Below are 27,884 nucleotides of genomic sequence, written 5' to 3'. Positions count from 1 at the left end.
CACAAAACATTGCATGTTCATCCGTCCCACCACACCTACGCAGCTATCCTCCTCCTAGCCTCTTCCTCCCTTGTTCTGAAATATGATAATTCACTCTGCAATTTCGGGTGGGTCGTCTGGCCCGGTCCACTGACCAGCTCGTGCATTATAATCTCGTATATCGACGATAGGAAGGAGTGTCGTTCGGGTACGGATTTGATCTTGTTAGATTGGGAGGTGAGGATTCGGATGAGCTCGGTACGGAGACGGGTCATACTATACTCGAACAGGTAAGCAACTTCCCATACCATTCGTAATAGACATGACAGGGAAGTGAGACTGCAAGATGGTGCGGGGAGTAACTGAAGAGAAGGGAAGGGAGATGGAGTAGGAATCTGGATTGTCGATAAAGAAGTACTCACCTAGAGAAAATCATAACCTCCTCAGCGGCATTACTCAACGCCACAGTCCTACTGAACATCTCCCCATACCTTTTCGCAATCTGTCTAACGTGATTATCCTTCAGGCTCTTCAACCCTAATCCAAAACTACTAATCAAGTTCTTCCCCTCCAGATCATCTGCCAAGCTCTTGAGCGAGTTGATATGATGGTCCATCTCTTTCCTAAATACAGGCCAGAGGTTCAATTTCCACGAGTTGAGATAAGTGATCAGGGGTATACATCCTCTTGAGTCCGAGCAATTTATGAGATTATCGTTCAATCTTATTATCGTCAATAGGGAAATGACAGAGGGTATACCGGCGGAGGTACCGGGCGAAATTATGGAGTTGAAAAAGGTTGTAGTGTATTCTAGGGAGGAGTCAAACACCTCGTGCCATATTCGTTCTGCATCTTTCAGGTTCTCGTTAATCTCATTGACACCTTTGCGTTGTCGAGTGGAGGTGGATCGTCCTGTATCTGACATGAGGTCCACGAAGGATGGGTTAGGGGAAGATTCCACGGGTGTCTCGATGGGTGATCTGATTCCTGTAGGTGCAGCTGTGGCTGAAGAGGAGGGTTTGGCGAAGAAGCGGACGATGAATGTGAATTCTGATGATGCGTTGTCGAGGAGGACCAATGCGAGTGATCGGAATAAAGCCTCAACAGGCGCTTTCTACAGCCCGCACCCAAACACAAATGAATCTTAGCTTCTTCCCAACATGTTCAACCCTCTTCTACAGCAGCTTATATGGACCATCAGAGCTTAGTAACCACTCACAAAATCCTTCTCATCAGCCATATAACCCAATATCACCCCCGCATCCTCACCTTCCACATCCAAATCCTTAAACCTCAATCTATCTTCCTCCTTCTCTCCCCCACCGTGCTTCTGACCATTCAACAAGTTCTGCGCAGCGTCCGAAGTGTTCAGAGAACCTACCAACTCCTGTTTCTCCGTTATCCTACTTTTGACGGTACCCAGCGATCTGGCATATCTTCGAAATCCAGTTTCATAATATGATCTAGCGGCGGTTACATAACCCCTTTCAACCTGTTTTGCAATCTTTGGTGAATTCCTCAGTAAGAACTGATAGAACGGTTGATATTTTAATAAGAGCGATGTTTGCAGTACAGCCAAATTGGTCGAAAGGCCTTTCGAAGCTGACTTGAGAGGTTTGATGAGCGATAGCAAGAATGAAGGTAATACGTTCAAAGCTTTCAGTTTTAATCCCTCTATTATCGGGGCTAGTTCCTGGACGGCCTTGACTTTTGATGAGCGGGATGAGAGGAGTTGGAGCTTGCTGTCTAGCTGGGTTATGGCTGAGAGCCACATCTCTGGATTTTGGGAGGGGAGGGTATCTCGCAGGGTGAGGACGAGAGAGGGAGGGAGGGTTATGTCGGTTAATAAGGCGTTGAGGGGAGGGAGGATCGTCTGTGGTGATGATACATTGTCAGTATTTGTATTAGCGGATAGCGAGAGCTGTCAATGGTCTTGCTTTGTGATTGAGAGGTAGTAGGATGGCCGGGTTGACCCACCTTTCTCCCCTTCAGCTGGGAATCAATCTCTGAGCTCCGGCCTTGTAAGTCTGATATTTGGCCTGACACTGCCGATAGGTCATTCTGGAATGTTGAGAGGTACGAGGCGAGGGAAGATAGTAATTCGGTGCTTGACTATGGGCGTGTATCGGTATGAAGATATATGGTCAACTTGACCTTGAAATGTAATGATTGACAGAGGTTCACTCACATTGACGGATTGCTCGAGCTCAAGATACTCAGCTTGTTTCTTGAAGACTGTTGTGGTCCCCCCTGTCAGCGCCGACTACACATGAAGAGAGTCGACCAGCTCACACGATACTCTATCTCTCTCCTCTTCGTCCATCTGCTCCTCATCACCTTGCTCAACAGCAGGCAATCTCGAAGGTCCAGCACCGGGCGTCTGCAATTGCGTTTCTGTCTCGAGGGATTGATCCTGTTGCCGATGTCAGCTGCTTCACCATCACGCATGCGACAGACTATAGTAACTCACCTCTGCGTGACCGTTTGGTATTTCAGCTGACATCTTCTCTGATGTCTTTGATGATTGTATGCATATAGATGGAAAGACAACAATAAAAAGGATGAAAGATGATATACCCCACAATGTGATTGTACCACGCCGCGTCACAGCCAAAACAATGAGAGGAGATGGAGATAACCGCGCTATGACTTGATTCCCATTTTGACGTGCTTCATCTTCTCTCATACTCGAATATTTCTTAACAAAACATCCTTACATACCACAAAACCTACCTTCGCTCAGTCTAATATCGTGGAACAGCTAGCACAATATGTCAGAGCTGTTCAAGGATATCCCAGAGTTCGTCGAGGTGAGTCTTATCCACCTTTTGGGCAGTGAAATCGTTCAACTAATGTTCATCAATCTACTATTCAGACGAACATTGGGGAATCCGTTACTGCTCGTACAGAGACGTTGGGTAAGTCGACATCGCACTGCCAGCTCTTGAAGTCGTATTCAGGTTTACCACAGCTGATCGTATATGCATAGCCACCTTCCGCGAACTTGGTCCACCCGATTTATGCCAGGTCATCAAATCGTCTGGATCAAAGACTGCTCAGAAGGATGTGAGTTAGCTGTTCCGGCTGCGGACGTTGAAGGACGATCAGGCTGATATATGACCGTCCAACACAGCTCGGATCCTATCATTATTGGTAAGCTAGCATTCTGTTTCATAGATCAGTCAGAAGCTTCTAACGAGTGTACTCAGCTCCGGTGTCGAAGCCTCTTCGTCAGCTTCACTCGCTGCGTACTTGAACTCCCTGCAATTTTCAGTGGAAGAGGATACAGCATGGTTCGGGAAAGGCCATGGATGGAAAGTGAGGAGTGGGACGTATTGGTGGGTACCAGCTAGCATGCTGAGTCTCCATTGAATTATCGGTCGAAAGGATCTTAGCTGATGAGATCTGGTTGAATAGCTGTTTCAACGCCTTCTCTCGAGTGGACATGCGGGTAGACGTCAAGATCCCAGGAGGGGTGGATGCTTATGTAGTTGATTTGAGGGGTGATAAGTGAGCTGCCCTCTTCTCTGCGTCACCTGTGTCCTGCCCTCCTGTTGGTCGTAAACTTAGGATATGGTATAGGAGACAGAGCTGAGAAGCTAAATATGTGTATTCGAATTTAGACACGCAGCTACACCTGAATTATGGCAGGAAACCTACTTATCGGCATTACTTCGAGCAATAAGGTATGCGGACGATGCGTCATACCGTCTGGCGGGGTATAGGAAACTGGATCCCATCACTACGCCTGAGGCTGAGGGGAGGTTTTTGAAAGCTGCTGAAGCGTTGTTCTTCAAGGGTGAGTGTGGTCTGATCATTTCGCGAGTCTATGGAATGTGTGAGAAAGTGATTGAACCGGAAAGAGGGGTTCCAGTCTACTTGTGCTAATTATATGGTCTAATATAGGATGGCAGCTGGGTTCAGATCCTGAAATTCAAGTGGCCACGGTAGTGACGAATCACCTTACTTCGGCTGTTTTGAAGTATTTTCAAGATTCATTTAGATTAGATCGTGCTGCGAATTTGTTTGAGAGGATGATGGTGAATGAGCCAGAAGTGGCGGCTCTGGTAGCTAGGAGTTATATCGGTATGAGTGAGTATAGTCAATTCATGAAGTGCAACGAGCGAAGAAGGGCTCCAGGAGATTCAGATAGGCTCATAACGACCTCTTACCTTGATACGACGGACTGATTTCTTTACGTACACCTACAGACGAAGAAATCAAAGCAGTCAAAATAATGCACTCCGCCCTATCTTCCACCCCCCAATCCTACCCCATCTTACACGCCCAATGTGACTTCCTCTTATCAAAAGGCAAGCCCGAATGGGCCCAACAAATAGCTCAACAGGCCGTCAACTCCGCCCCGAGCGAGTTCGTCACCTGGGCGAAATTGACTGAAACATACATAGAATTGGGCCAATTCGACCAAGCTTTATTAACGTTAAATTCGTGTCCTATGTTCACGTTTAATGAGAGGGATTTGCATCGTATGCCTACGCCATTGAAGACGCATTTGCCGGTCAAGAAGTTCATAGCGGAGAGTGGGATACTGGATGAGGAATCTGCTAGGGATAATGAGGTGGGTCTCTCCGTCTGGATGCAGATGCAGTCAGGGAATGAGTGGTCTTGACTGATGTGATTTATTAATGACAGGCCGACGTAGCCTTGATACGATTACCTGCCCCAGGCTTACGAGGAACATTCGCCAAAGCCTACTCGTTGTTAACATTACTAGTATCCAAGATCGGATGGGACGAACTGCTGAAGACCCGATCACAAGTATTCGTGATGGAGGAGGAATACAGGCTACACAAAACCACCGCATCGGTAGAGATGAATGGTTTTGCAGCAGATGAGAACGCTTCCACCACCGGAGTACGAGGTGGATCCTCCGCAGGAGGAGGAGGAGGAGAACCAAATACGCCGTCTGATATACCCACTATTCGAATATCGACGGAATCCACCCGGACACCTAACGGAACGACGTTCCAGCATCAGAAGAAGGAGAGTCAACAGATGGATACGGTTTTGGAGAAGCCTGAGGTGGCGCAGGTGAATGATGAGCCGAATAGCCCGATTGGAATGAAGGCGGATGATGTTGATGAGGAGGATGATGAGGATGATGAGGATGGGAATGGTCAGGCGCCTTCGGCTTTTGCTAATAAACGATTGTGTGAGAGGTGGCTGGATAATCTGTTTTTGTGGGTTTCTCTCGTACTGTTAGCTTTCGGATATAAATCGTTGTGTAATAGCTGACCACACTTGTATCACAGGGTATTATATGAAGTGAGTTAAGCGGACACATCACCCGATGGATGGTATTCGACTCGTACTTTGGCAATTGTACTAATGTTTTACCAACACAGGACCTCCGAGTATACACGATCTGGCGAGCCGAGATATCCCACTTCAAAACCCAACACATGTCATACCGCAAGACAGGGACCGAGTGGGAGATCCTAGGAGAACTAGCCTCGAGATTACATCACAAGGAAGAAGCTAAGGATGCCTTCCAGAGATGTTTGGATAGTAAATTCTCTGCTAAGGCGCTGATCAAGCTGTTGGAGATGTACGCTACGGAAGGGGATCTGCAGAGGACTTTGAATGCTGCTATTAGGTTGACTACTTATCATCACCGGTGGGTTTTTTTCGCTTGAATTCTGGCACTCGGGGTCGAGGGAGGGAAGAGAGAATGGGACAAGATAATATGATCACATGGCCAATTGATCCGAAAACAGTAGCGCTGACAATCTTCTGCCCTTGTGATCTACTCCAGATGGTACATGGACGCAGCGTACCCTTCGATGATAGCGCACTATCTGTTCAAGTTGGGTTTGATACATGGACACGCCAAGATTCAGTATACCTTGTTGAGTATGGTAAGTTGCTCTGCCAAATTTAGTGATAGGCGTGGTGTTCCTGTGTCTAGTAAGCGCAAGCGTGCTGATGTTGGTTTACTTGTGCGAACGTAGAACCTCCCAGTAGGTATTTTCGAGATAATGCAAGGGTATATGAAATACGGAGCGACATTCAATGTGAGTGAACTTATATAACACAGACTATCATTCCGTTATGTGAGTTGACAATCGGTCACCTTGTACAGATCGAGGGATCAGAGTTCTAGGTCGAGTGGGACTGTATATATCTACATATCATATCATAGAAACGAAATGCGATGAAAATGAAACACAATGGACGCGAAGATGTGTCTGAATAGATAATGCCATATCGACGCGATCTCATAGATGCAGAGATTGGTATATCATTGATACATCTTTGTGATACAGTAAAGACATAGATCTATCTATTTGAAAGCAGGCGCTGTGTCTTCCGAGGTCCGTTGTAGCCTAATGGAGTTCTCGGTTGAGAACTTTTACAGATCACTTGTGTAGAAGGTTGATTGTGGACATATGTCGATCGCTGCGAAGCTACTCCCTCAACCAAGCTTGACTCCTCGCTTTCTTCTCTGCGTTCTTCTTCTTGAAGCGTTCCTGTAAAACGATGATATACAGTCAGCCTTGAGTCCATCCTCTAAGAAATCGAGTTATATGCAGATCAGAAATCAAAGAATTCGATTCGAACCTCCTTTTCAGCTGCCCAACCTCTTTCCATCTCTCCCTCTTTGCTCCCGTTTTCCTCTCTGACGCTCAACACCTTCCTTCCTGCCAGAAGTGACACCCGCGTCCCGGAAGTGTAAAACTCACCATATCCTTCTTCGTGACCTTCCTCTCCCCCCTCCCTCCTTCCTCCGCAGCCTTCCTCTTCCTCTCATTCTCCTCAGCTTTCTGCCGTTCCCAACCATCCACATCAAAATAATGGTTCCCCATCCTCTTCGCCCTATTGTATTCGTCTAGATGACCTACAGTGTACTCGTAGTTCATTGACGTGAATTTACCTGTACGTGAGTTGAACATCGCTTTCTGCATTGCTGGGTCTCCTCCTGCGCTGCTGGATCCTGCGTCGCCGCCGAAGAGGTGAGCTAGGCCTGGGTCTATCTCTGGTTGGGATGGGTCTCCTCCAAATGCACTGTTATCTGGATAAGTGGCTGAAGAAGAGGTGGACTCGGCGAATAAGGGTGGTTGAGTCGAGTTGGAAGTAGAAGGGTCAAGGGGGTTCGTCCATGTCACTTCGCCTGTGTTTCTATTCCAGAAATACCATGCTGTACAATGCAATGACATAGCGTCAGCTGATGTGTCCTGAGCAAAGACAGTCTTACTTCAGCTTACCGTTCTGTTCAGCCGCCCAGACTGCTTGCCATGGTTGTTCTTCTTCGGTTTTACCGTCGGCTTTCTCTTTACCTTTCTCTTTCTCTTTCTCCTTGGGTGTCGCTTGACCAGGTAATCTCTCGCTTGAAGGATCCCACTCTTCCTCTTCCTCCTTCTCTGCTTCCTTACTCTGGTCGTCTTCGCCTATACTATCTATAGGCTGATCTACCGCCTCATCTACTGCTGCTGAAGATTCTGGAAGCTCGGCGGGTGGAGGTGTGGGTGAGGCGGAGGAGGCATCTTCCACTGTGGCTTGTTTGGATGGTGGCGAGGGCATTGTAAGTCACTGCTGGAGCAAGAGCAGAGCACAGGTATGAAGATGATACGCGAGCGTAAAATGGGATAGTGTAGTGTAAAAGAAGAGAGGAGATAGAAATGGATGCGATCAGAGGTGACGGTATGTCAGCTCTCTTGCAAATTTGATCCCGTTGTTTTCCTGCACACTCTCAAGTACAAGCTAAAAAGCAGGTCATCAAGTCTTACAAAACTCTCAGCTTGACTGATAATAATTGTATATTCGGGTGGATGACGAGAAGATGGATCTACACCTAATTTACATATAATGCACAGATGATTATACAATACAACCTATACAATCTCACATACACATGAAAACGCTCAATCGGAAATCTCGATAATCTCAGGCTCGTAATTCTCCTTCTGCGAATCCTCCAACGAACTTGATCTAGACTCTCTCTTGTTACTTCCCCTCCCATTCCTACTCAGAACACCATTTGTCCTTCCTCGTTTCGGGGCTGTTGACTGAGATGATCTGCCATGAGTCTGCGACGACAACCCTTGTTGTCTATCGTACTCCATGGCATCCAAGTGCCGTAGGAAATTCTCATCGACATGAAAACCATCTTCGTCATCTATCGTAATTGCTCCTACGTCCTCGTCCGCATCTTCGTCGGGATCGTAGTACCTTTTCTTCGTTGAAAAAGGAGGTTGTTTGCCCTTCCCTTTATTGTCATCCTGATGGGAATTACTTAGTTTATCGATCTGCCTGATCATCGAATCGTCCAACATCATAAAACAATCTTCCTCCTCTTCCTCTTCATCATCAAAGTTATGCACCTCTTGCTCCTTTGTTCTAGGGTCGGATCCAGATCCAGAAGCTTGAGCAGTGACCTCGTCAACCTGCCTTATGAAACTCTCATCTACATCATACCCAAAATCATCTTCATCGTCCACATAATCCAGTTCCGTAAGCTTATCGTTCGGTATATCATGGTACAGTTGTTGCACTTTCGCAGTAGCTGCTTTCGCTGCTGCTCTAGAGTTCCTCTGTCGAGGGGTCTTACTTGAAATGGAAGTAGTTGCTACTTCAATCTCTTCGATGGATGGTCTGCGCTTCACACCCTTTGCTCTGACTGGTTTAGGCTTGGCTATCTGAGGGGAGGAGGGAGGATCGAACAACGGCATATCGCCTTGTGCTGTCGGCGGAGGGAAATACCTTGATCGAGATGGTCCAGCTGTAGGTACAATGTCAGGAGATGGAGGTAGAACTTGAGCTTGAGCTTGAGGTTGGGATCTTTTAGGAGGATTCAGAGGTCGAGAGGAAATTGCTGTAAGATTGGGTTTCGGTCGAACAGCTGGAGGAGGTTTGATCTTTCGCTTAGGAGCAGAACCGTTATGGCCTTCTAATTTACCCATTCTCCTTTGAAGATCATTCAGGAATTCTTCCTTCTGAATCGCTTCCAAATGATCTACCGAGCTTTCGATGACTTGAGTATTTTCAGGAGTAAGAAGTAAAGTATCTCTCAAACACCTCACATTCCTACATACCACCTATCCACCGAATCCATAACGTCAGCTCCAAAGTTGATCGGATGAACCAAGGCAAAGCTGGACATCGACATACCTTACATCCCAAAGAAGTCTGACCCAACACCAACCCCCCTATCCTCCTGTATTCCATAGCTTTGACCACCCTCCTCCCATCGCTCAATTCCAGCTTGAGCATACTTCTAGGATACGGTGGGACCTTGCCATTATCCAACTCGTTCTCTCCTTCCTCCTCATCATCCATCCTTCGTATTAGGTTTTGACCCGATAATACCTCTGAGCGCTGTTCCATGGTATGTTGGATCTGAAATGCCGAGTGACCAATCTCGGAGATATGTTGGATCTGAAGGATGTGAGGGCGAGGGAAGAGGAAGATATCATGTAGCTCGTCTTGGACAGGGAAGGAACGGGAAGGTAAGGTAGATTGGGATAGATCGGAGTAAAGGAATTGGGCGTGCTGAGTTTATTTGAGTGGGTAAGCTAAAGCTAGTTGTGAAGGAGGGGAGCGATACGAAGCTCACCATGGATTCGATGGAGACCTCTCCTCCAGCATCGATTAGAGCTTTAGCACATTCTTGTACCCATCCCTGAGTTCAGAGCGTCAGTAGACTGTCGATCATCACTAATGTATGTAGACTCACCGGATCAACCTCTGGATTAGGGTACGTCCTCTTCAAGAACGCTACGATGGGTTTCGAGTCCATCATATCGGGGTCTGACCAGTAAGCTGATGAACCATACTACTCTTTGTCTCTTCTGCTTTTGCTCGTCGCTGATAGTTATCTGTTGATGAGGGAGAGAAAGACAGGAGGAGGAAGGAAGAAATGAGGAGACATGGTGAAATCAGACGCGCAATTAATGTCGTCCCAAGAGTTGACGTAATCTCCACTAAATACATACCACGCGACGGACGCACGGATCCACCATAGCATTGCATGGCCGAAACAAAAGATCATCATCCTGGCATCATGGCATCTCCTCCATCTTCGTTTTGTTTCTTTTTTGCTCTTCTCCGACTTGTCATACAGCATCAACATCCACCAAAATGATCATCCGACATTCAACAAGAGCTCTCACAAGAGCATCAGCATGCACATCCACACCGCTCCGATCCTCCCTCGTACAACCAGTATCAATCCCCAGATCATTCCCTTCCCCGCTCCTCTCCACTTCAGTCCGATTCAACTCCAACACCCCCAGACAGCCATACACCCCACCTGAAATCAAGACCAAACCCACTCAGCAGAATAGCAATGGATCTCAAGAAAGCAGTCAAGGTAAACCACTGAAGGGTAAGTTCCGCATATATACATATCTCACATCATTCGAACGCTCGATCCTAATTCCCCATGCCCCGCTTTGTCTGGTATATTTGAAATATAGAAAAAGTAGCTCAAGCTTGGTCTACGCCTACTCGATGGTATCCTATTCCTCTCGCATTCGGCGCATTGGTCCTCCTAGTCGTGCAGTATCGTAAATCCACGAGGGGAGACATCGAAGTAGAGTACCAGAATGAAGAGGGAGCGGTGATCAAAAAGAATGGAAAGAGGGTGGATGGACCATGGCAGGTGGGTCATAACGTCTCGATACATCTATATTCATTCCCTTTGACTCCTATTCCTATCCATCCCAGACTCTATGGGTTATAGGCTGTATGATATCTCTAGCTAACAAGCAATTTATGCTACTTTAGGTAAGAGTTCTCGGTGCTCTCCCCCTCCGATCATTATCCCAATTATGGGGATACCTCAACGGCCTCGTCCTACCAGTGTGGTTCCGACCCTTCGGCTTCAAGCTGTATGCTACGATCTTCGGATGTAACTTGGATGAAGTACCGAAAGATCTAAAGGAGTATGAGAGTCTAGGTGATTTCTTCTATAGGGAGATGAAAGAGGGTCAAAGGCCTATCGCGGACGCTCCCATGGTGGGTATCCACCCCAATCATCAAATCAGCTTCTGACTTAGTAAGGTGTTTTTCATCTCATAAGCTGATATCCATCATCCGCCTCAGGTATCTCCAGCAGACGGTCGAGTACTCCACTTCGGCGAGATAGTCGGTTCCCGCGTAGAACAAGTCAAAGGCATAACCTATTCTCTGGAAGCTCTCCTGGGATCCGAATCATCCCTACACGGGGAGGCCAAGTCCATCCCTCGAAAGGATAAAGAAGGGGGCGAAGTGGTAGACGACGAGCATTTCGCCAATATCAACGATATCCCTTATTCCCTTTCCTCCCTATTGGGTAAGGGAAGTGGATCAGAGAATATCGAAGATAAATCATTCGACGATTCGACCCTACCCAAAACCAACGAGAAGGAAGTGGACGCTTCTCACCCTACGAAAGGACATGAGCTGGGCCACGATGCGTCGGTAGCTGCTCGGCTTGGTACTTCCGCGCTATCCAATCAGACCGACTCTAAAGGCGAATTACCAAGACTCGACCAGAATAATAGATTGTACTTTATGGTGGTATACCTCGCTCCGGGTGATTATCATCGATTCCATTCACCCACCACATGGGTCGTAGAGCGTCGACGACATTTCACCGGTGATCTCTTTTCAGTGTCACCGTATATTGCCAATCGGATGAAAGACCTCTTCGTCCTCAATGAGAGAGTAGCCTTACTGGGAAGATGGAAACATGGTTTCTTCAGTATGGTACCCGTAGGAGCAACCAATGTCGGATCAATCAAGATCAATTTTGACGAAACGCTCCGAACGAATACTAGGAAAATCACTCATCCACCTCATACCTATGCTGAGGCTGTTTATTCATCGGCGTCGATTCTGAAGGGACAGCCGCTCTTGGCTGGAGAGGAGATGGGAGGGTTCAAGCTTGGTAGTACTATTGTGATGGTGTTTGAGGCGCCGAAGAATTTCATATTCGACGTCGAGGCTGGACAGAAGGTGAAGATGGGGCAGGTATTGGGGAAGTTTGAGGAGGAGGGGAAGGAGTGAGGTGGTATAAGAGGTTTGGTGGATCAGATTGTATTGCAGAATTGAAGATTGGAATGAGGATCGAGGTTCGAAACGATGAACGAAGGGGAGCAAGCAAGGAAAGGAAGAGACACTAAGCAAGAATGTAGGTTTACATGAACTGGAGAATGATTTATTGGATAGAAGAAAATGCCGGTAAGGTAGGGAAGGAAGGAACGTTCAACACGAGATCAAAAGGTATATGTACAAACATAGAAGTAGATTCTATAATAGCATGCGATGCAACACTCAACATGTATTTGTACATATGATGGTTGCATGACTTATCATGGTACACTATACTCTGCGGAGCTACCGGAGGTCGACCCCCCTATCCTGCGTTCTCACTAAGGACTCTTTTGAACATTATCTGATCAACGCTTATCCATACTCATACCCACTATATCTTCAATGCCTGTGGGGGTAAACTCAATTTACACAATCTAGCTACCATCGCACCTAGCTGAACGAGTGTTCCTACACCCTCGAGAATACGCATGTGCGTCCAGCCGATCTCCTAATTAACGGTTAAGACGTGTCAGCCTGACTAGATCATTCCCTCCTTCCTTTCTCCCATCCGCAGGGATCGCCCTCATTCCAAGCCGGATCATGATCGGTCACCTAGCCCTCTTGAACCCACACAGAGACAGATCGACCCACCCTTATGAACTCCAACTTCATATACTCCTGCAACTCCTCCATTCCCTTCGTAACTCTAAAAACCGAAACCACAATATCCACTGCCGAATACCCCTGATCCCACAAATCATTGATCCTCGCCAAAGCATCATCGACCGATCCATTCTGACAATCTTTAATCATTTGACGAATTACAATCGGATGAGGTTGATCGCAGATCTTGAAGACGTTATCCTGGGATACGAAGCCGAAGCCGCTAAATGTTGATTGGAGGTTGTTTATCGCTTGTCGCATGTCGCCTTCTGCTGTGAAGATTAGGGCGGCTAGGCCTTGGTCGTTGTATTTCACCTAGGGGGCATTATCAGCATTAGCATGAATCTCTCTCATGAACCCAAAATATCCAACTCTGTGGTATTTCCGAAACGTCGTTGTTGAGAGTCTTTCCATTGAGCAGGTCCGGATGTTGATGGTATCTTCAATGCTCAAGGAAAGTGAGAGGATGACACCCACCTGCTCCATCTCGCAAATCTCCTTCAACCTCTTCAACACCTCCGCATCTCGTAATTTTGAGTACCTCAGAATAGCACATCTAGATTGGATCGGTTCGATAATCTTGTTCGACATATTACAGGCCAAAGCAAATCTGGTGGTGTTGGAGTATATCTCCATTGTTCGTCTGAGCGCTTGCTGAGCACCGGCTGTCATCCTAGTTCACGCACGACATGTCAGCTTAGACCCCCTCTTCGAGATAAGCCAGAGACATGAGACGACAGAAAGAGAGAGATTCCTTGGTATCATAAGGTCACGGAACAGACGATGGTCCAATCGCCAAGGGGACTCACGAATCAGCCTCATCCAGAATGATAATCTTATGTCTCCCGCTAGGCAAGGTGACTTTCCTCTGAGCAAACGATTTGATCTTGTTCCGAACGACGTCGATACCTCTGCGAGAAGTCAATCAAGCTATCAGCATATGATCCTGGAAGGGCAGCGAGTAGGAAAAGCAGAAGCAGATGCGAGGAAGTATACAGAAACCTGTTTTCAAAGACATGCCGCATCACTCACCTCTCATCAGAGGCATTCAATTCCAACACTCCCTCCTTGTACGCATCACCTAACAACGCATGCGCCAGACAATGTATGGAAGTGGTTTTACCTATACCTGGCATTCCCTATCAACGCGCAACATCAGAATCAAAATTATCAATCAGCTCAAGCCTTTCATCTTGTCATGTATCCCCTTTGTCATGGTGTATGTACATGTACTGTAACGCATCAAGCGGAGTGGACACAACTCAACTCACAGAGATGATAATGTGCGGTACGTTCCCATCCTCAGCAATCACCTTCAACCTCTCGACAGTCTCGGTGTTCCCTACGATATCATCCAACAGGACCGGTCGGTACTTCTCGACCCTAAGTAGAGAAAGATGATCAGTGTATATCTCATCAAGCCCATCATGTCCGGTGGGTGCCTCTACTGTCTACAAGGCAATATGGTCGGAGAAAGCAGACTGTGATATCTGTGTTCTGTCTGGTAGCTGTAGAACCTCATAGTTCCACGACGAGAAAGATGGACAGGTGAGGTGAGATGAGGTAGACTCACCATGGCATCTCGTACCCCTCCGCATCAGTATGTTTAGCAATAGCCGATACAGCTTCCTTGCCTTGAGCAGTGGATGACGAAGAGGCCATGTTGGTGACTCCTCTTACAAGGTGTAAATATATATCTATGCTGAGGTTCAGAGATAAGGAATAGATGTTGAGATGGAGATGAGCGGAAAAGAAAGAAAGAAAAGCAGAAGAGAACATTGACCGTAATCTCGATTGAACGGACGTGACGCGTATCTTTGGTGGAAAGTGGTCTGTGCGCGATCGGAATCAATTCAATGGGTTGTCCTTGTCGATGCTCAATACTACTGCTACATCCATCCATACACCTATGAAGAATTTATGCTCTCGTCCCAACACAGAACATCAGCGTAACTCATAGTAGCCATATCATGAAAGTAAATGATCATCGCATCTTGTTATATCTATAAAATGGTTAAAATAGGGCAAAAATCGCCATTAAAAGGGAGTATATAGTCATAAAAGATATCAACATGGATCAGAGTACGAATATGAATTATAAACAGGTCAAGTAAAAGGAGCATTATAAGTTATTAATTTGTTATCATCATCATCATCGAGTCACAATCTCCTGTTCTTCTTCTTTTTCTTCTTCCATATTATAATAAGTCAAATCCAAACCCTACGCAATCACTATCCCCTCCCTCTTCCTACTCATCCTCAACCCCGCCCAACCCTTCACCGCCATAATCACCACACTCCAACAGAACACCAGACACGTCAAGGCAATAGTGAAATTCAGGAACGCCATCATATCGTCCCACCCTGCTCGCATCGCTGCCCAGGCGATCTCCTCGTTACTCAGCATAAAGACAATACCTCCAGCGGCATATCCAAACGAGGTGAGTACCTCGGTAGGAGGTCTGGAGGGGAGGGTCGACTCCACAGGCGGTCGAAGGAAGAGGAAGAAGTAGGTTAAGAATCTGAAGAGGGATCCGCCGGCTAGGAGAGTGCCCCATAGGGAATGGATGGATACTTGAAAGATGTATTCTTGGTGGTGGGCTGCCATGGCTAGACCGGTCTGTGGGAGGGCATGGTGATTAGCTGGGATCGATTACTTCCCTCTTTCGGATACATGTCCACAGGAACGTGTCATGGGATCGAGGAAGTAACGTTGGATCACTCACCACACCAATGACCAAAGCGGGCAATGGGTTGTAGCTGAAAGCATATGTAGGAGGTTCGTGCACATCCCTCCTACCGCCAGAAATGAACGATCCCATGACTTTTCGTACCCATCGAGATTCAAGTAGCATACCAGACAGACCGGCGAACCAGAACCTACAACGGAGATATCCATTAGCTCTGTACGACTATATCTAGCATGCGCTTGCACAGAGTAGTCATAACATGAAGCATGAAGTGAATGGATACGACTGAGATCGATAGCCGAACTCACATTACAGCAATAGAAATATGCTGAACCTGCTTGACAGTATACGGATCATCCGGGCTAGATCCGAACCTTTCCATCCAGGTGTTGGTAATTCCATAAGTGAATATAACAGCACATTCGACCATTTCAGCCGAGACGCCAACACCCCCTGGTCGCTTGTTCCATGCCCAACCGAGGTCCGCGTAGGCACCGAGGTATCGAGCGAAAGTGAGGACACCGTACCTACGACCGACGGACGAGATATCAGCTATGAGCTTCCCATCGAATATTATACATCATGCACTGATGCGCTGAGAGTGTGAGCTCACCAGAAGAAGATTGATCCCTTAATATAATGAGCCGCACATGAATTGATCAACCCAGCTCGGCACATGCCCTGACACACCGCAAAATCAGCTCATGCGTGCTCTAACAAGTCGGAAATTGAGACAGCTGACTCACAGTGTACTCCACAAACTCAGTCAAAAACACCACATAAGCAAAGATGAGCTGACTTCTCCTAATCCAAGTTAACCCAATCTCCACAGCTCGTTTGATACCGGTTGACTTTCTTCTCGACCAAATAGGCTGCACGTGATGTTCTTCCTCATGATCACTGTCGTGGTGCTCTTCGGGATGAGCGTCGTATGCACCAGCTTTATTGAGATGTGTCGATTTATGCATGAACGAGTTATTGGAGGACGACGCACCGGGCGTATCTTGTAAGGTACCTTCCGACCCGGTCGAGTTGCGCGAAGGTGGCGTCCATTGTCTGATAAGTAAAGGTGGTCGTTGGGGTTTACCCGCTCCTGAATTGCTCGTAGGTAGATTTTCCACCTCGTCTCCATCCTCATCATCACCTACAGCGAAAACTACCTCATTCTCATGACCATGTTCATGTCCCTGTTCGCCGTCTACTAGACCGACCATCTCGTATTTGTTCGCCGGCCATTCTTCATTCTTGTGTTCGGACGACAAAACCTCGTGTACGAAAGCGGACCAAGATCGATCATGTTGCTTGTAGAACTTCAAACATCTCTTGATGATTTCGAGAGAATCGATAATCGTCAGACCGATGGACACGAGCAGAAGGATGTTGGAGAGCGATTCATGAACGGCGCCTTCATACCTGCGGAGATAAAGCGATAAATCTCTCTAATCAGCCTGATCCGCAGTTGCCAGGATTGAATCTTTAGAAGGCACTCACCTATCCTCATGTCCCGCCTTGTATGCTTTACCAGCCATCCATCCCAACACAGCTACAACGAGGAACACGGCGTTGGCGAGATGGTGCGAAGGGTGGTCGGCAGCTCGTAAGGCAAGTGCTACATACGAGTCACAGATGATTCGTCATCAGCTGATTAGAATTCCCATTAAGGCACAATCAAATCGTAATCGTAATCCCTCATCTATCGTTATTTGCCACCCAACATGACACACTTACAAGTAGGTAACAATCCAAAATAAGCACCGTAGTATAACACCCCATGCAAAGCCATCAACCCTTGATGGCTGGGTACCTCCTGTGGATCCCATGATTCGTCAAACTCCTCTCCGAAGATTGCAGTATCATTGTCTAATCTGAAATCTGCGTCAAGGTAGGTAGGTGGGAAATGATGCAGGGCATGTACAGCCTCGTCGTCCAATTTCTCCTTGGGTGGGGTATGAGATCCATGGTCATGCGCTGATGGAGGGTGAGGGTGGTTCGTCGTTGGGTGAGAATGAGATGAAGTGGAAGGTGAGGTTACGGCAGATGATGATGATGGTGAAGGGATGTTCTCGGTAATGTCGGTTGTACCAGCATGCGTATGCTCTTCCTCGTCATCTAGCGAACCTTCATCATCATGCATCCCACCCATATCCATGTCCATGTCTATACCTTCATCTTCATGTCTCCCTGTCAATGCATGAGAGCTGACCAGCGGAGAAGCACCCGCCAAAGAGGGAAGGACGATGGAGAGTAGAACAGTTGAGATCAAAAAAGTCGTGACGGGCAAGGTCCGGCGTCGTTTGGGAGATATCAATGTCACCATTTTTCTTTCCTGTGGTGTCTGTTTTGCCTCCGGGGTGTGGTATGAATGAGTCAAGTAGAGAGACTGTGTTATTATAAGATGTGCTATGTTGTATAGCAGAGTAAGGTGTATGCAAGAGAGAGGAAGATGAAAATGAGAAGAAGATGGATATAAAAGGAAAGGAATCAATGAGGATGATGCAGATGCTGATGTCGACGATGAGTGATGGGAATCAGAATGATACCCAAGATGCATGTTTACAAATCTTAGTGTATGTTATTCCTCATGTCGGATCAAAAGTGTTTACGTGTGTCCTTTTCTTTTACAGTCGCTTCTTGGCTTACTAAGTCATCTTGATCATCATCATCATCATCATCTACTACTCAATCCCAAAGGACCCTTACCCCTTACGCTTCCCCGCATCTCGTCCCTCCTTCCTCCTGCTAATGTTCAGCTCGACTCGAATCGGATCCTTTGGGACGTGTGAGGAACATAAAACCTGCTCATCCTCTCGGCGTCCGAGCTGCTCTCGCACGTACAAGTCCAGACTAATTTCTTAGTGGATCACCTCCACACTGAAAAAGTAATTTTCTCATTCTCATACTCATTCCTTGGAAGCTTAAGACCGCGCCGCCGGCCATGAGTTGACGGAGTTCACACTGTATCGCGAAAAATCCCGATTCGATGCGATTGCGTATAACAGGTAAAGTACAAAAAGGTAAAATGGTGACGTAGGCTTTTCTGGTCAGGTTTGGTCTCCTCTCTTCTTTCCTTTCATTGTCTGGCCGAGATATAGCAGGTATCGCCATCTCTGCTGTACTTCTCTGTGATATACTGTAGTCCAATTCTCCACTTGCTCACTAGTCTAGGAACAGTTTGCCCCGTACTAGCAATGACTGTAGTAGTCTGGGTTTACCACCATGAGGCAGCTCAGCAAGGCGAGCATCTACAGTGCATGCAGCCACTCAAACTTTTCGTTACTCACGTTTCAGAACTTGTTGCTCAGCATGTAGGTAATGGCTCGCTCACACACTCGCTTATCCATGGCACACAGTCAAACATTACCTTACCGAGACCACTGGAATATCAAGCCAAGATTTCTCCAAGTCAAGTCCGTGGACATTTTCGGGTTAAATTTTTCGGTTAAGACCCAGATCCAGAGACCAGTATTACGTGATTTGGTACAGGTCATTACCATTTCTTCGGTATGGTTCCTCCGTGAAACTGATCTGCTCATTGCTACTTGCTACTTGAGTTAAAAAGCCTCTGCTTGGCGACTACCGTCAGACAAGGTATAAATGGTCCGTCGATGCTACATGCACTGCACAAAGGCGATCTTCATTTCGAACCGCACACAAGGCACAAAGGCCCTCAGAACCTGCAGGCTTCCAGGTAGGTAAATAAATTGTATCGAACGCGTTCGATATTGTGTCTGAATGGGATCCATCTCACAGTCCACAGCTCACAGCATACAGTCAGCTCAATGGGACTCGGGATGTATGGACGATACATTGATTTTATCTCACGAAAGGGATGGACTGACCCCGATACTACTTAGACCTGTCTTCGTAGGGTTAACCCAAGATTTCTTTTTCGAGATGTAAGTTCTACGCCAATTGAGTATCATTCATCTTTCCACATGTCCCGGTGAGAATCATTATCCACGGTTATCTGATACGTCATAATCAGTGAAAGTATCATACTGCCATCCCATTTCGCATAGCATGGCATTCATGCACACTATACCAAATTCATAGATCATCCACCCCCCAGCCCTCCTCTCAAATCACTGATGGCTGCAGAGTCATATCCGTCAAAATCCATGATCATGAGACATATCCCATTTATCGACGAGCCATTCATTTACACTATACCGAGATGAGACGAAGAGACTAGGCGATCCGTAGTATAGAATAGGTCGATAGGGATTACGCCAGCTTCTTGGTTCGCCTGAATCCTCTTTTGTCGCTACGATGGGAAAAAATGGTATGTCAGCTATGGTCTTTCCTTAACTCATTTAAACATCCATTCCTTTGCGCGTTCTGCTTCTCCTCCCCGAGTAAGAGAGAATGAACTGCTAAATAAGGGTGCGAGCAGTCCATAGATCTTCTAATCTAGTTGTGGAATTTCAGTGAAGTAGGGATCACAGTCATTCCTACCGAGATCATCAGATCCCATGGTACGGGTGATGGTTGTTCTCGGTCATTTTCAGATATTCAGACTTCCTAAATTGATCAAACATAATCTTCCAATTGAGGGACCCTTTTCAACACTTATCTTCGTCTTCCCGTTCAATCACTTTTCCAACTCCAATCAGGTTGATCGCCTATCAAAACCCAGAAACACACACCGAAAACTCACCCAGTATCAACCCCACTCCCCACTCCCTGTCCCTGTGCCCCTCCTGCAGAATCATCCCCACTCCCACCCCCACCCTTCTTAAACGAAAACGCATCCTTATGAGCCTTCATCATCTTCCCCCCTCTCTCAAATGCCGCCTGGGTATTCAAGATGTACTCGTCCCGAGAGGGAGCAGCCCGATCAGTCTTAATACTCATTTTACCTTGGTTGTATGTTATCCCTTGGGATTGGAGGGATGTTTGGGCGGAGGTGGTGGATGTGCTGAGGAGGGAGGAGAATTTGATGGCTAGGACTGAGGGTGGGTGGGTGGGGAAAACAACACGTATCAGCGGGGTTATTCCATGTATAGCTTTGGACTGATCTCTGATTGTATGGTCGGGCTGGGAAGACATTTCCAGGAAGGAAGGGATTGGTGAGAGTATCCGAAGAGTATATCTCTGATCACCAGGAAGAGCTTACTCACACACAACACCTAGGAAGATTCCCAGGAACAGCACCGAGGAAATCACATCCCAAGTAGACCTATCCCTCGTACTATCAGCTCGAATTCATGTCAAGCTTGACCTGATCTATATGAAGGCACAAGCGACGAAAGAGAGACTCACGCCATAGTGCAAAGTTGACCGAATTGCCGGATGTTACGGGTTGATCTGATCTGATGGATTCGAATAGCTGAGTAAGACGCGGGCAGTGCAGTTCCCGTGCGATTCTAACGTATGGGTAGGATCGATGATCAAGTATCTGAATAAAGTAGGTTGAGAAAGGAATATTTACTAGTAGCTTCTCAAGTCTATCGTTCCCATCAGTTTGTTGTTTTCCCTCGCAGTTCGGTGATGTAGCTTACGTTCGCGTTACATCATCAAAACATCATCCAACTCACGTGACTTATTTCCTCATATACAAATAGACATTCCTTACTCCTTGAATCCAAGGTGTGCAAGTATTGTACTCTAGTAACAAGTTACATATCATACATACACCCGTATCAAAATATCGAGAAACATACATGAGATTCCTCATATAGGGAGAATGTCACCTCAAATCACATCAAATTCCTCCCCAATTACCTCCCCCTCCCCCTGTACCATGCTGCTGCCCCTGACCCGCATTCGCATTCGCATGCAACCCATCGAACCACCCCGCCCAATCACTCATCCCGAGATTACTATCCCTCCTACCCGGATCGTCCCATACATTTCCTATATTCCCACTTCCAGGGAAGATCGTATTGGTGTGTTGTTGTGTTTGTTGTGCATTGGTGGACGTAGTAGCGGAAGAAGGGGGTACAGGTGAATGTATGAAATCGAATATTGGGTCGGAGGTTTCAGTGGTCACTAGTGGTGTTTGAGTGGATGTGTCGAGGCCGAAGGATGACATCAGGCTATGATAGACCAACAAGGTTAGCTGAGTGCTTCCCTCTCCACTAGATATCCGGAACACGGCGTGCCGATGTTATGTCGACAAAGAGAGAGGAAGGATGAGACAGGATTTTATATCACAACGAAACTCACGAGAAGAAATCGTCCTTCGCCCCACCACCCATCTCACCCAACATACTAGCCCAATCATCCGTACTCTGCAGCCCGCCCGTCTGATTGGGCATCATCCCATGATTATGGTAATTACCAAATTGCGATGGTAGTTGTAAACTTGATGATCCCGCTGCACCATGTAAACTATCAAGACTCAAGCTCAAGCCGGTATTGTTATGGGTACTGCTCGACGGGCTGGTAAGTGGGTTAGGAAGTAATGTATGACCAGATGATAGGGGCGGTGCGAATCCGAATTGACCTTGATCATGACCGTTGAAGTTCGGTATACTCGATGAAGTAGTGGTTGTCAACGAATTGGTTAAACCAGGTGTAGATCCAATCGAAGAAGCTTGATTCGGCATAAATGTCGGATTCGTCGATGGTACACCAATATGATCGTTCATATTATTCGATGAAGGCGGAGTAGTCCCCATATCAAACAACCTAGCAATCATCTCCTCAGCCGTCCCCTCAATCCCGATCCCCGCCAATCCAGGTCCAGGTAGAGGTAAGGGACCATCATCATGTTCCCTCTTGATTGTTATTCCCGATATTGAAGATGACGGATCGTTCATACCGCTTTCCCAGGCTGATACCATGTCCTTGAAGAGTCCTTCATGTCTTGAGGCAGCTTTGAACTTTGAGCCGAATACCCCTAACGCATTTTGACATTTCCTGATAGCTGTATCGGCTTTGCGTCGATCGTTTTCAGATAGGTACGGATGAAAGGTCGTGATGATATGTAGGAGTGTTAAACCAGCTAGGAACAATCTGTAGAACCGCCAGGTGGATAATTTAGATTGGACGACGGGAGGTTGGAGATAATCGGATTGAGTCTGTACATCCCAATATGTTAGCTTGAGCACTCTTTCCTCGAGATAGGAGGAACAGCTCACCTCGCACAGCGCCGCAGCCGAATCAAGACATAACGTAACATATCGTCCAGCAGCTTTACAACTAGCTACAATCGGTCTCAAGAGCAATTGAACGCACTGCAGAGCCATCGTCAGCTATATCCCAGGTCAACTGAGTGAACCAACTTACATCATGATACATGAGATCCCACGTCTCCTGAGGTAGCATAGGTATACCTTCAGTGGGTTGAGGCGTACATGCTCTCCACTGATCAAGTCGGCGGAGCAATTCGTCCACCTCATCGTAGGACTGTCTCTCCGGTTCTGCGCTGTTGGCATCCGGATCTCGAGGTCGTAAGGGCTTATCCAACCGATAGATGGCATCGCTAGGTACATAACTCATGATCAGCTCAGCAGGCATGAGAGTAAATCAGGAATACGGAAATTCGACTTACGTGACCATCTGTTTGAGCTGGTTCAACCGTTGATTATGTATAGCCGAGGTCATCTATCACAATCACAATGAAAGTCAACAACTGAGCACTGGCATTTATATCTAATGGTGACATCTAAATCGAAGAACAATCGACTCACCGAAGACACCGGCCCATATCCCCTATTATACTCATCACCAGGTCTTTTCCCAGCCATCAAATCGATCTGACGATTCTGCATGAGGTACAAAGCCCTCGCATCGGAGAAGTCCACATTGACGTTGAGAGGAAGCTCGACATCAATATCACGATCCTGTATACCAGCCGGACGACCAAGTTGAGCAGCCATCATTCTGGGGTGAGGCAGGGGGACAGGTCAAGCATTAGCTTCAATCTAACACGACTTTCGAGGCCGGGGAATTGAGCACCCACCGATCCAAAGTATACACCGCCCAAAAGACCCTCTTCCTCATTTCATACCTTATCGGATCCTTTTCTCTCTCACTTCTTGATCTCAACCGTCGATGCATACCAAGTTCCACAGCCGTACGCATCGCCAATCCTCCAACTTGCCATACCGATACCTCCGCTGTGGGATGTCGTAGACCGTATATTATCAGTAAGACCAGCGCCTGGACGGTGGCGAGGGAATGGTGGGATGTGAGTGTCGATAGGCAAGCTACGGCTGCGTTGTAGTATACCTAAAACGATTATGTTGATTAGCTCAATCCTACATCGATATCCGTACGGGATTGACCAGGATCGGAGATGATCTCATCTGAAGAGTGTATGGGCCATAACGAAATACCACAAATGAGTGACCTCACTCACCTCGTGCGAAACAGCCCCCTCCAACTTCTCATCCTCGCTCAACCTCGCCCCAAAACCATAACACAACCACAAGAAGAAACTCGCTAAATTCCTCCTCTCGTCGTTCCCCGTTCCTACACCCCAGAGGGGTCGTCCTTGACAGATGGCCTCTCGATTCTCATGCCAATTCTTCACCACGATCCAGTCGAAGCACCCATACCTAGCTTGGATGTGGTCGTACACCAGATCTAGGTAGTGCGAAGCGAGTGCTAGAGGGGGTAATGGTGGAGTTGGGTGGTGGAGCGTGTATTCCAGGGCTGATTGCACGGAGGCTAATTCGGGTGGAGCGAGGTAGGAGAATCGCGAGAGGTGGGAGCGGGGTTGGGTGGCTTCTCGTGGACGACGAAGGGCGCTGCGAGATCAACAGTCACATATTAATTATCGACTGCGTGTACCAACCACGGAAAGAAAGGTAGAGTAGGAGATGTAGGCGCAGAATGAACCCGACTCACGTCGCACAGACTCTCGCCCAGTTGATCCCCGAACTAGGCCCCACATACACCGGTTCCTCCCCACCACCAAGACTCAACATCCCTATACCCAGTGCCAGATCCTCCTCATCCTCTTCTCCATCCACCGTCAACTCTGGCCCACCACTCCCACTTCCATTCGAGGGGACACTCGAAGGACCATCTTCAACTTTAACATCCTGGTTGGTCTTGCCATTGTTATTTATCGGTATAGGGGCTGTACTGGGTCCAGCGGGGGGGTTGATAGATGAGGGGGCAGAAGAAGCGGTGGTGGGAGGGTAGACTTGGTTGAGTTTGTTGACAGCTGCTGATCTGGCTTCGGCTGGTAACTGGATATGATCCGATGCGTACGATGAGGATGGGTTGGATTTACGTAGTTCCACTTCGAGTGCTGCACATCGAGCTTCGAGCTGGGAGACGTATCTGGGGAGGTGTACAACAGAATTAGCGATCACTTGCCAGATAGAAAACAAATACTGATGCGTCCGATAATCTCCACAGAAGTGTCTCCCAATGAAAGATTAGGAAAACCTCCTCCAATCACCCAGATACATCTTCCATATCAAGTAAGATTGGGTCATCCAGAAGTAGACAAACTCACTCAAGCAAGAAAATCTCATTAGGTGTCCTCTCCAAATACACACACTCCTTCTTCGCCGTCAAACAATTCGTACAAGTGGGTACGGGGCTCGTCCCAGGAGGTGCGGGCACGCATTTGGCTTTACGTTCTTTACATCTCACACAGGCGATGGCACCTCGTTTGGGGGCGAGGGACCGTTTCTTCCCTCCTGCTGCGGTTGTTCCTGCGCCTGCTCCTGCTGCAGTCGCGGTAGCCGAGGAGGAAGAGGCGGTGGTGGATGATTTAGGTTCGGGCGGCATCGTTATCTAAGGTATTTGATTGTTGTTGTTGTAGAGATAAGGAGGGACTACTGGGTCATATTATCGTATGATTCGTTGTTCGTTGTGCCCCACTTTGAAACTTGAGTGATATCTAATATGCCTGTGCGATGTGATGAGATTATCCAAGTGACTGATGATTCCCGGTGCTTGACGTCAAGTTGAGAATCAAGAAGATAAGAATCGAGAAGCAAAGGAAGTGATGCACTGCTGATAAAGGATGATCAGGTGTGTGTGAGGATGACCAAAGGAGGGCAAGTGAGATATGATGTGTGATCCGATGTTGAAGATATTTTATATAACCGGTAGTCGTATAATTGGCCTGGCTCTAGCTCTAGCGATATAGTGCGAGTAACTTCAAGTCAAGGACAAAGCAGGACAAGACCTTCAAGTTATGAGTGTGATGTCGTGAATGTAATGTGGGTGGGTGCGAAGCGATGACTAACTGTCTGATTATACTTTTGGCTAGAGAGAGTACCTCTCAGATCTCTCACTCTCTCACTCTCTCTCTCTCTCGTGATCAACTGGAAATTTACAGCAACAGCACTCGATCACAATTACCACTTTGGGTAATTCATCGCATATTCCGAAGTGGTCTTCTCGTCACTCTGATTATGCATGCCCAAGTAGTTATGCTTCTCAACCTGTTTAGCATTGGAAAATCGAATCATGGTGCAGACGTTCATCCTTTGATTCTTCTGACAGCAGGCTGATCTGGTTCTATAAAATGAAAAGATATGTAGTAGTATAAACTGATTGTTGTGTGAGAAATTGATTGTGCGAGTGATGCAGAACAGGATGAAGGGGAAAATGAAATATCAGAAAAGAAAAAATTGTGTACAAAAGGCAAAACCTCTACCACCCCCACCGTCCTACGCAATACCATTCGAATAAGGTACCTCATGGAACAAGTACGACTATCCAGGCTCATCAGCGTCCAGTCCTTCATCACAAAATTGATGGAATAGCAACTCACAACAGACTCCCCAAAATGAGACCTCCTAATGGTCTCCGCCAAAACATGACTAACATCAATCACGTCAATCTTATCCGTCTTCTCGCAATTATCCAGTTGAGGGATCGTATTGGTAATAACCAACTTCTCCATCCCCGACTCATTAATCACTTTGATAGCTGGTCCACTCAATATCCCGTGCGTTGCAAACGCATATACCTTGGTTGCTCCAGCTTCTAACAGATTTCTAGCTGCCAAACCCAATGTTCCACAGGTATCTGCCATATCATCTACGAGAATGGCAACTTTGCCTGTAACGCTTCCTACGAGGACCATTCGGGACACTTCGTTGGCCTTCTTACGCTCTTTGTGGAAGAGGGCGAAATCTATGTTGAGGCGATCGGCGATTGAGGTGGCTCTGAGGGTGAGAAGTATGCAAAGGATCAGCTACGGCAAAATGACAGGGGTGTTTCTGAGATGATCATCTACGCACCTCTTGGCACCTCCCGCATCGGGTGAGACAATCACACAGTTCTTCACGTCGATGTGATCTCGCATATATTGGATCATTGATGGTTCGGCGTACAGCTAAACCAGAATATCAGTATCAGTATCATTGTTCAGAGCAGCAAGACCATGAGGGAGAAGACTCACGCTGATCATGAGGAAGTGGAGTCGGACGACGAGAGAAGGGAGCAGTGAGGTAAGGGTTGAATCACTCGTCAACTCTGTTCAATCCTTTTGTTCCATACAACACCGCACTCACTTATCAACAGGTACGTCAAAGAACCCTTGAATCTGAGAAGCGTGCAAATCCATTGTCTAATTCATCCATCAGTCATCCGAGAGCTCCACCACGTATGTATGATCACTCACAATAACATGATCGCACCCGGCCTCTCTCAGCATATTAGCCACCAACTTGGCAGTGATGGGTGCCCTCGACTTGTCCTTCTTGTCTTGACGGGCGTACATGAAATGAGGGATTATAGCTGTGATTCGTTTTGCCGACGCGATCTGGGTGGGTGGGTGGGTCAGTCAGTACGACGACTTCACAGAGGCGGGTTCACATGAAGCATGAAGAAGAGGGGATGGATATAGTGAGATATCATACATATTTGATGGAGCATGATAAAATGGAGTTAAGAGGAGATTGAGGAAACGTCCAACTCACCTTACAAGCATGAATCATAATGCACAACTCCATCAGATGTGTGTTCACCTCCCCTGCGCCCTATTTAATCGGACATGACCATGTCAGCTACTCGTCCCCTCATCTCCCAACTCAGTTCAAGTGGAGATAGGTGATTCGATGAATAGGTATGATAGGTTGCTGGATCGTATCGTATTGCACTTTGTATCTTTGTGTGAGGGGAGCACTCACAGTATTCAAAATATAAACATCATAATCCCTAACACTCTCAGTGATAGTCACCCTCGTCTCTCCAGAGGGGGGTTGCGTGATACTCGCTCTAGCTAGGGGGATTCGGAGTCTTTTGGCGATGAGGTTGGCTAGTTCCGGGTGGGATGAGCCTGTAGTAGGATATACCAAATAGTACATAAGCTTGACTGCCTTTCACATTCATATGACTGGTTCAAGGCCTAGATAGATGATCTATTGGAGATAGAAAGACAGAGGACATACCGGCGAATAACTTGATGGTTGATAAAGCTGCTGAAGCCATTTTGCTCTGTCTTTATCTTTATCTTTGCTTTCGACAGAGGGGTAGAGTTGAATATTGCGAATTAGAGGTGGATCTATCCAAGTATGATGATGGCAGTCTTGCTTCGGAGTGGTTCACTATGACGTTGATGCCTACCGAAAAAGACTATATCATCGCAAGTCT

The 27,884-nt window shown here is 47.1% G+C and overlaps 11 protein-coding genes across 11 annotated transcripts; 2 read left to right on the top strand and 9 right to left on the bottom strand.

Annotated features, from left to right (window-relative positions):
• Positions 1–35: 35 nt before the first annotated feature.
• I302_107572 (uncharacterized protein) lies at positions 36–2,482 on the bottom strand (the record flags this gene model as incomplete). The annotated part of the gene is made up of 7 exons (XM_019193298.1): positions 36–255; positions 402–1,093; positions 1,199–1,852; positions 1,957–2,091; positions 2,168–2,214; positions 2,272–2,392; positions 2,450–2,482. 7 exons carry the CDS (start codon positions 2,480–2,482, stop codon positions 36–38), a joined length of 1,902 nt encoding a protein of 633 aa, XP_019044775.1.
• A 268-nt stretch (positions 2,483–2,750) lies between these two features.
• Positions 2,751–6,103, top strand: I302_107571 (uncharacterized protein; the record flags this gene model as incomplete). The annotated part of the gene is made up of 15 exons (XM_065870484.1): positions 2,751–2,789; positions 2,855–2,897; positions 2,969–3,045; positions 3,113–3,132; positions 3,189–3,317; positions 3,397–3,489; positions 3,603–3,778; positions 3,886–4,071; positions 4,191–4,558; positions 4,633–5,180; positions 5,253–5,265; positions 5,346–5,617; positions 5,756–5,858; positions 5,952–6,014; positions 6,083–6,103. The coding sequence occupies 15 exons, from the start codon at positions 2,751–2,753 to the stop codon at positions 6,101–6,103; spliced, it is 2,151 nt and encodes a 716-aa protein (XP_065726556.1).
• A 304-nt stretch (positions 6,104–6,407) lies between these two features.
• On the bottom strand, positions 6,408–7,521 carry I302_107570 (uncharacterized protein; the record flags this gene model as incomplete). Its single annotated transcript, XM_019193300.1, has 3 exons — positions 6,408–6,470; positions 6,684–7,138; positions 7,206–7,521. 3 exons carry the CDS (start codon positions 7,519–7,521, stop codon positions 6,408–6,410), a joined length of 834 nt encoding a protein of 277 aa, XP_019044777.1.
• A 341-nt stretch (positions 7,522–7,862) lies between these two features.
• I302_107569 (uncharacterized protein) lies at positions 7,863–9,739 on the bottom strand (the record flags this gene model as incomplete). Its single annotated transcript, XM_019193301.1, has 4 exons — positions 7,863–9,035; positions 9,109–9,489; positions 9,554–9,619; positions 9,674–9,739. The coding sequence occupies 4 exons, from the start codon at positions 9,737–9,739 to the stop codon at positions 7,863–7,865; spliced, it is 1,686 nt and encodes a 561-aa protein (XP_019044778.1).
• Positions 9,740–10,077: 338 nt separating this feature from the next.
• I302_107568 (phosphatidylserine decarboxylase) lies at positions 10,078–11,988 on the top strand (the record flags this gene model as incomplete). The annotated part of the gene is made up of 4 exons (XM_019193302.1): positions 10,078–10,324; positions 10,416–10,600; positions 10,726–10,956; positions 11,044–11,988. The coding sequence occupies 4 exons, from the start codon at positions 10,078–10,080 to the stop codon at positions 11,986–11,988; spliced, it is 1,608 nt and encodes a 535-aa protein (XP_019044779.1).
• Positions 11,989–12,406: 418 nt separating this feature from the next.
• Positions 12,407–14,340, bottom strand: I302_107567 (uncharacterized protein; the record flags this gene model as incomplete). The annotated part of the gene is made up of 7 exons (XM_019193303.1): positions 12,407–12,523; positions 12,667–12,993; positions 13,156–13,351; positions 13,488–13,589; positions 13,711–13,817; positions 13,950–14,061; positions 14,252–14,340. 7 exons carry the CDS (start codon positions 14,338–14,340, stop codon positions 12,407–12,409), a joined length of 1,050 nt encoding a protein of 349 aa, XP_019044780.1.
• Positions 14,341–14,899: 559 nt separating this feature from the next.
• On the bottom strand, positions 14,900–17,685 carry I302_107566 (uncharacterized protein; the record flags this gene model as incomplete). The annotated part of the gene is made up of 7 exons (XM_019193304.1): positions 14,900–15,298; positions 15,405–15,558; positions 15,677–15,895; positions 15,982–16,049; positions 16,115–16,781; positions 16,860–16,977; positions 17,097–17,685. 7 exons carry the CDS (start codon positions 17,683–17,685, stop codon positions 14,900–14,902), a joined length of 2,214 nt encoding a protein of 737 aa, XP_019044781.1.
• A 1,907-nt stretch (positions 17,686–19,592) lies between these two features.
• I302_107565 (uncharacterized protein) lies at positions 19,593–20,635 on the bottom strand (the record flags this gene model as incomplete). Its single annotated transcript, XM_019193305.2, has 4 exons — positions 19,593–19,632; positions 20,026–20,317; positions 20,489–20,547; positions 20,631–20,635. 4 exons carry the CDS (start codon positions 20,633–20,635, stop codon positions 19,593–19,595), a joined length of 396 nt encoding a protein of 131 aa, XP_019044782.2.
• Positions 20,636–21,072: 437 nt separating this feature from the next.
• Positions 21,073–25,064, bottom strand: I302_107564 (uncharacterized protein; the record flags this gene model as incomplete). Its single annotated transcript, XM_019193306.1, has 10 exons — positions 21,073–21,406; positions 21,537–22,393; positions 22,454–22,549; positions 22,602–22,797; positions 22,867–22,919; positions 23,006–23,198; positions 23,278–23,546; positions 23,677–24,067; positions 24,168–24,608; positions 24,787–25,064. 10 exons carry the CDS (start codon positions 25,062–25,064, stop codon positions 21,073–21,075), a joined length of 3,108 nt encoding a protein of 1,035 aa, XP_019044783.1.
• An 890-nt stretch (positions 25,065–25,954) lies between these two features.
• On the bottom strand, positions 25,955–26,373 carry I302_107563 (uncharacterized protein; the record flags this gene model as incomplete). Its single annotated transcript, XM_065870483.1, has 2 exons — positions 25,955–25,999; positions 26,059–26,373. 2 exons carry the CDS (start codon positions 26,371–26,373, stop codon positions 25,955–25,957), a joined length of 360 nt encoding a protein of 119 aa, XP_065726555.1.
• Positions 26,374–26,603: 230 nt separating this feature from the next.
• Positions 26,604–27,722, bottom strand: I302_107562 (uncharacterized protein; the record flags this gene model as incomplete). The annotated part of the gene is made up of 6 exons (XM_065870482.1): positions 26,604–26,625; positions 26,804–26,859; positions 26,914–27,054; positions 27,212–27,271; positions 27,422–27,570; positions 27,683–27,722. 6 exons carry the CDS (start codon positions 27,720–27,722, stop codon positions 26,604–26,606), a joined length of 468 nt encoding a protein of 155 aa, XP_065726554.1.
• Positions 27,723–27,884: the final 162 nt, after the last annotated feature.

Source organism: Kwoniella bestiolae, chromosome 6, assembly GCF_000512585.2.
Source record: "Kwoniella bestiolae CBS 10118 chromosome 6, complete sequence".
NCBI lineage: Eukaryota > Fungi > Basidiomycota > Tremellomycetes > Tremellales > Cryptococcaceae > Kwoniella > Kwoniella bestiolae.
The sequence above is the reverse complement of the archived record's forward strand: the minus strand, read 5'-3'. Positions and strand labels throughout refer to the sequence as shown.